The sequence below is a fragment of the Coregonus clupeaformis genome, chromosome 16 (genome assembly GCF_020615455.1).
Source record: "Coregonus clupeaformis isolate EN_2021a chromosome 16, ASM2061545v1, whole genome shotgun sequence".
Lineage (NCBI taxonomy): Eukaryota > Metazoa > Chordata > Actinopteri > Salmoniformes > Salmonidae > Coregonus > Coregonus clupeaformis.
In genome coordinates, this window is record NC_059207.1 from 810,623 (window position 1) to 818,117 (window position 7,495).

General features: G+C 40.4%; 1 protein-coding gene across 1 annotated transcript; it reads left to right on the forward strand.

The window, feature by feature from the left end:
- Positions 1–2,597: 2,597 nt before the first annotated feature.
- On the forward strand, positions 2,598–5,588 carry LOC121559259 (helix-loop-helix protein 2-like). The gene is made up of 2 exons (XM_041872552.1): positions 2,598–3,226; positions 4,008–5,588. The coding sequence occupies exon 2, from the start codon at positions 4,036–4,038 to the stop codon at positions 4,417–4,419; it is 384 nt and encodes a 127-aa protein (XP_041728486.1). The 5' UTR covers positions 2,598–3,226; positions 4,008–4,035; the 3' UTR covers positions 4,420–5,588.
- Positions 5,589–7,495: the final 1,907 nt, after the last annotated feature.

A 7,495-nucleotide genomic window follows, 5' to 3' on the forward strand; every position in this document is an offset into this window, starting at 1 on the left:
CGAGAGTCCTCCCAAACAGCCCCCTGTGGCACCGCATCTCCTGAGACAACACAACACCATAAACCTCCTGACAGAGTGACTAATCCCTCCCATTTCAACGCTCGCTCCGTCTCACTGGGCCCAGGAACATCGCCGGGAAGGGTGTGTGTGTGTGTGTGTGTGTGTGTGTGTGTGTGTGTGTGTGTGTGTGTGTGTGTGTGTGTGTGTGTGTGTGTGCGTGCGTGTGTGTCGTGCGTGCTTGTGTGTGTGTGTGTGCATGTGTGTGTGTGTGTTCCGACAGGTTTGGACAGGAGAGTGGGTGTCAGAAGAGGTTGAGAGATGGCTGAGAATGGGACTTATTCAAAAGGGTGAATTTCTATTGTCACAGAATGTTCTGATAGAAAAGTACAGTATTGTGTACAACAGACATCAGTTTTATACATTACAGAATATTACATTTCTTTCTGTAATGTTCTAATAGTTGAAAATTATTTTAGGGATAAACCAGTCATCTTCCCAAGTCAGTACATAATCTGTGCATGAATTGCCACATCCTTGGAACAGCCTGTATCTGTGGCTTGGACAGGGGCCTGGGGGGCCCGAGAGGTCCGGGGACCACAGACCGCCACGCTGGTCTTTGGAGCAATTACAGCGGCTCGCTGCACTGCCGCTGTCAGACTGGCTCTGTCCCCTGCCCCCTGACATGTCTCCTATACCCCCCGACCCCCTCTCCATACATACCCCCCGCTGCCACTCTCTCTGTGTCACATCTCCCTGGACACAAGGCTGAGGGCGACCTGTCTATCAACTCATCCACACACACACACAGTCACACACACACACACACATGCACAGACACACACACTATACCGGCCCCTTGGCCTTGTACATAGATCCATTCCTCCTGGCTCTTTAGCCAATGCTCCAGTGTGTATGTGTGTGTGTGTGTGTGTGTGTGTGTGTGTGTGTGTGTGTGTGTGTGTGTGTGTGTGTGTGTGTGTGTGTGTGTGTGTGTGTGTGTGTGTGTGTGTGTGTGTGTGTGTGTGTGTGTGTGTGTGTGTGTGTGTGTGTGTGTGTGTGTGTGTGTATAGGTGTGTGTGTGTGTGTGTGTGTGTGTGTGTGTGTGTGTGTGTGTGTGTGTGTGTGTGTGTGTGTGTGTGTGTGTGTGTGTGTGTGTGTGTGTGTGTGTGTGTGTGTGTGTGTGTGTGTGTGTGTGTGTGTGTGTGTGTGTGTGTGTGTGTGTGTGTGTGTGTGTGTGTGTGTGTGAGGGGGGAGGTGGCTCCGGGCCACAGCCAGTCAGCCGTGGTCCCCTCATCGTTTTAATCACCTCGTTAGGCGCAGTCAGTCACAACACTCTCTGGTCACCGGCTCTCTTCAGGACCCCAGGACCCCTAACCCAGTACTGGTGGTACCACTTGAGGAGAGGAGGAGATGAGAGAAGGAGAGGAGAGGAGGAGAGGGTAGGAGGAAAAGAAAAGACAAGATGAGGAGGAGTGTGAGACAGGCTCTGTCAACTTCAACCAGCAATACAGAGAGAGTCTGGTCAGACTGGCACTGCCTGGTAATACGCACAGGCCCCCTTGAACCAATAACTGGAACCCTGCTTGCCCCTGCAGCTCTAGGCATGACTGTTCTGTATGATGTCCACTCACTGATAACTGTTATCTGTTGTATCAGCTCCTCCATCCTTCTGATCCTATTGACACAAGAGATGATGTAGCCTCATCTTCACTGTGACAGTGTATTGATCACTTCTATAGTGGGACTTCACTTGTGTTGACTTTGCAGGTGGTTATCATCAGGCAGTCATCCTTTTATAATATTGATTGTTTGACAACTGTGTTGGACCATAGATAGCTTTCTTTTCTATAATAATCATTTCAAAATACATTTGACCAAAAAATATATAAAGGATACACTGTAGAGGTCTAGTATATCTATATGCTGCCCTCTGATGTAGAAGGGAAACTGTAGACTGTTCCATCTGCTGACAACAGAGGGGCCATGTTAGAATCTGGATTTTATTTATATGATTGGAATAGAGGTGGCCCTGCCTTTCATAATAGAACAATCTAGTGGTCAGAAATCGGACTTGAGTTGTCGAAATAAAAACCTAGTTGGAAACAACATCATCAGCAAAAAGCAGTGTATTTATTTTATTTAATTAATTAATGTTAGGCTACTAATGTAGAACCTCTTGCTCTGAACTTCACGTTTTTTTAGCCTGTTTCAACCTCAATTTATTATAATTATTTAAGGCCTAATAGCCTAATAATTAGTTTCAATCTCGAAGTGAAATAACTGGCCTAACAGATTACCTACTATAATGTGAACCAACCTTACTGGTTGTTTCAATAAACATTTTATTTTTCATAGATTTGCTTATATATTTATTTAATTAAAAATATGCAGATTTTTTATTTTTTATTGTATAGGTCAGAATTTGAATTAATCTGGAAAAAAATCAAAATGTTTAAAGTCCTTATTATCCATTATCGTACTCATCTCTGGTTCCTCTTTGCCCACTAACCCCAGAGGGACTAGTGGAGGGCTGAGGGGCGTGAGTAGAGAGAGGGAGGTGAGAGGGAGGGGGCGGTGTTAGACAATACCATTCCTCAAATATATTCCATCCCTCGGTTTCTCAAGTAAGCCTTTATTAGTTGGGATCGTTTGGATCTTTATCTCTCATATAAACCGCGTGCTGGACCCGATAACGTTCGGAAAACACAGAAGTGGAAAGGAAGGGATTATCTTTCGGCTTTTCAATGCACTGACTATTGGTACACGGTGCACGAGGGCCTTTCTAATCACGGTCATCTCCATCAAGAAGAACGGACAAACATCTGCACTTTCAGCGAGATATTATCGACACAACAATCTATTGTTTCCCAGATGGGTGTTCACAAGGCACAAGATTTTTATCTTCAGAAATATTTATCACATAATCGTTAACTATACTATCATCTTCCCAACGAAGTGATCATTTTATACCTCAACTTGAAATTAGATGGTTTTGAGATAAAACAACATTTTATGTTTGATTTACTGTTCAAAATCTCAAAAAGTAAACAGCAATTCATGTTATAAGGCTGTCAACAGTAGCCTATAATTCCTGTAATGAATTGGACTAAAGAAGATGGTTTGTGAAAAAAACCAAAGGGAAGCGCAGAGTTAATTTGGAGTTGGAGTTTACTCCAACAGCTATCACGAATCATCAGACAGTTGTGTCTCTCAACTATTTGTCAAGGTAAGTGTCCAATTAACGAATAGGCCTAAGAAAAATTTAAAATTAAAAAAATGTATATGAGGAATTGACCGTTTCTTTATTAGGTCTGTATTACATATTTACAACAAAGTACACAGCTCGTATTTTTCCATTGCATTGTTGATACAACAACATTTTGTGTGGCCGAATTCAATGTCCAGCAGATGTCAACAATTGTTGCCTTCTTTCATTGTTGTTCCACGCTGTCAAGTCATACTGCTGGAGCCAAGCAGAGGTGTTTATCTCATTGTGACAGATGGACGACTTTGAATATGGAATATGTTAATTTGAATAGCATGGTTTCTCTCAATATTTACCATAATTGCTTTAATATTCAAAAATAATAATAATGCAATGTTTGCTGCAAAACACATGTCAGGTTATCCAGACAAATCATAAGAACTGACACATAAGTGAAAAGAAAATGGCCTACATTTAATATTTAATGCTCTATAACGAAAATCATTGTATAATAAATTATGCATAGGAAAAAATAGAAGTACAAAAACCTATTACAATTTACAGTATTCCCATCACTGTCTGTTGCTTTTGCAATTTCGATTAAGACTATCACATTTCTAAGTCTTTGGCACATGATCTCCAATTATTTATTTGATGATTATGGTCTGCCTATCATCTACCGTGACAGGTCATAACAAGACAGCCATGCAAAAACTACTCCCAATCATAACATTGGTAACAAAAAAGTATTATTGCGTTCACAACATTATAATAAATTAATCAATCATATCTCTCTCTCCAGCACTTTTTGGATACGAACTGAAAAACATATGAAAAGACTGAAAATGATGCTGAGTCCAGACCAAGCTGATTCCGACCTCGGATGGGGACAATCCGACGCAGAGTCGGTGCTCAACGACCTCAAGGTCGGGTGCCTGTCCGACGAACCGATGGAGGGGGAGGGGAAAACGAGGTCGCTGGCCCAACCGACCCTCAGCAGGGAGGAGAAGAGACGGAGGAGACGTGCGACGGCCAAGTACCGCTCGGCCCACGCCACGCGCGAAAGGATCCGCGTGGAAGCGTTCAATGTGGCCTTCGCTGAACTGAGAAAGTTGCTGCCAACCCTTCCCCCTGACAAGAAACTCTCCAAGATCGAGATTCTCAGACTTGCCATATGCTATATCTCCTATCTCAATCACGTTCTGGATGTCTAGTTGAAATTAGTGAGATACATTTTCAAATGGGAGAATTGGACAAGGATAATGGAGGGACCAGAAAGAAATATGGGTGATATGTCACTTGTGAAAATAAAATAAAGAGGGGAGAGAAGGAGTCTACAGCCTACAGCCTACCCCGTGATTTAGAAGAAAATGCCTGTTTGGTATTGCGTTTTGGTGAGGCTGGGTAACCCAGATGAACGAAAGAAAGGATGTAAACGAAATGATATAGCTGCTTTATAGACATAGCATAGTTGATGTTTCCATAAAGGAAAAAAAGTTCAAATGCATTAGTGCCACTTATGACACATACAATTGTGACCTTAATCATTCTTATTTAAGTTTATGGAATTATTATTTAAATGTGTTAATATTGAAGGGTCTCTTATTTATTTGTGTTTATAATAGACTAACTAACGTCTTTTATGTAAATGTCCATTGTTTGTATCATTGTATGCATACTTGTATATTTTAGGCTGTGATGTTGAACTTCGAAAATGATGTTATTGCTCTTCAAATGGCACTTTCTGTTTTTGTATTATATTTTTTGTTTTATTGAATTAGTACGTTAAGTGTAATATACTTTTATTCATGTCATGTATATTGTCTATCAGGCAACGATAAGCACTTAATCATGTTGGGTTGAGTAAACTCATAAAATGTCAAACTTCGTTTAGTTCCCTTATGTGTAAAGGGGAAGGAAGTTAATGAAAACTTAACAATACACTAAAAACGAATTAGCTTACTACAGAAAAACATCCACACAATTTTAATTCGAATAACCGGATATAAAAAGCAAAAATATAATTTAATGACATCGTTTGTGTTGATATCACTTTACAATTCAGAGGCAAACCTCTTTTGCTGTGACCAAAAATCATTTCAAAATAGTCTGATTTCTATTAAATGTTTTTATTTCCTTAAAAGCTAGAGGTGTTTATTTATATATATATGTCTCTGCTTGTATCTGAAAAAACACAATAAGTAATTTTATAGCGAAGAAAAGCATATCTTCTATCCAAAGATTTTTTGTCTCTTCAGGGTTGTGTACTTGTTGCTTTATGCAGATATTTTGTAGTAGAGTTATTGTGACAGCTGGTTTTTAATGAACGCATTTTTTATATTTTCCGGTGGTGTTTTTTGATTAAAAAAAGGAAAGAAATACATGCTATTGTGGCTGTTCTGTTTTAATTTTAATTTTATAAAGACTAAAACTGGGAATAATTACTTGGGAATCTCCTTTCCAAAAATGGTCACACAATGTTGAAATTAGTCTACCAATTGCTCAGGGGGGGAAATCCCTCGCATAATGATTGGAGTAATATGAATGAAATGGACGGAGCAATGGCCTTGATAAAAATGATTTCAATATTTAAACAGCAGCTGTCGCCCTGGAGGAAAAGCACGATGGGAGCCTATTACACTTCCGAAATGGTCTTGATTGACGGGCCTCTATATCCTTTCACTTTCCCCCTAAATTCGAATGATAGGCATATACAGTATTATTAAATGACGTCAATGTAAGCTACAGCCTATATCCTGCAGCTTTGAAATTGTTTACACACACACACACACGATTTAGGCGCTGGTCAAGCAAGCAAAGAGAATATAGCCTATGTATGATTTTATTTCCTCCTGTGCATGTATTCTGTGCTGCTCCTCGCTCGCTCCTGGCTGAAAGGCGCTCTCCCCAGAGAGGGGGCAGGTGTTACTCCAGACGAGCCAAGACAACCAAATTACTGGCCGTCTGGCACCTCCCGTGGGAAACAGAGAGGGAGAGGGGATGGAGGAGAGATGGAAATTTATGAGCGAGCAAGCACAGCCATGTAATATTGCCAAATATGAGCAAAGATCCAAATCTTTGTATTTATTTCTGATGTATTGCCATCAATTCTGCTAAGGCTTGTAGTCTAATAATATAGGCCAATGCATAGGTTTAGCTTAAGCTAGTGCGATTACATTTTTTAGGCTAGAACATGCGCAACATTTGCACATGGTGTTTTTGCGCTTAAATCGAATAATATTTAATAAACAAACGAACAAATGAATATACAAAAGTAAATAAATACATATCTGTGATATGAACATTAAATATGTATGTCAACAAACCCTAGACGATTTGCACGAGAATAATTCGTTGAGGTAAGGGGGGATCTCTTTGGCCAATACTATTAACCGTGACGAGGGGAAAACGAATGGTCAGTGGGCATCTGACATAGTTCTGATGCTATATGATTTACTTGCAATATGAACACTTTTAAGATTAGAGATGTTTTCTGCCTTCAGAAAAGTATTCATTCACAATAAACTAAAGCAGAGAAATTACATGTAGGCCTAGACCTTATTCATTACTCCAATTCCATTGCATTACATTGAACCACTGGACGTCTCCTTCAGCCTTGTGAGGAAAATGCCCAGACGCTCAGACGCTTCCCAAATGCTCTGTCTAAACGCGAATACCCCTAGCACGTTGTACAGTTTCAGAAACATTTGGAACAAAACTTGCATATAAGCAATAAATAATTGTTCAAATACAAAATATACACTTACTGTATGCAGTTTAGGAAAGTTGCATCTGGCTGTACAGTGAGGGAAAAAAGTATTTGATCCCCTGCTGATTTTGTACGTTGCCCACTGACAAAGAAATGATCAGTCTATACTTTTAATGGTAGGTTTATTTGAACAGTGAGAGACAGAATAACAACAACAAAAATCCAGAAAAACCCATGTCAAAAATGTTATAAATTGATTTGCATTTTAATGAGAGAAATAAGTATTTGACCCCTCTGCAAAACATGACTTAGTACTTGGTGGCAAAACCCTTGTTGGCAATCACAGAGGTCAGACGTTTCTTGTAGTTGGCCACCAGGTTTGCACACATCTCAGGAGGGATTTTGTCCCACTCCCCTTTGCAGATCTTCTCCAAGTCATTAAGGTTTCGAGGCTGACGTTTGGCAACTCGAACCTTCAGCTCCCTCCACAGATTTTCTATGGGATTAAGGTCTGGAGACTGGCTAGGCCACTCCAGGACCTTAATGTGCTTCTTCTTGAGCCACTCCTTTGTTGCCTTGGC

Excerpts from the sequence above, each read along its gene's own strand:
- LOC121559259 (XM_041872552.1), top strand. The coding sequence starts at position 4,036 with ATGAAAAGACTGAAAATGATGCTGAGTCCAGACCAAGCTGATTCCGAC.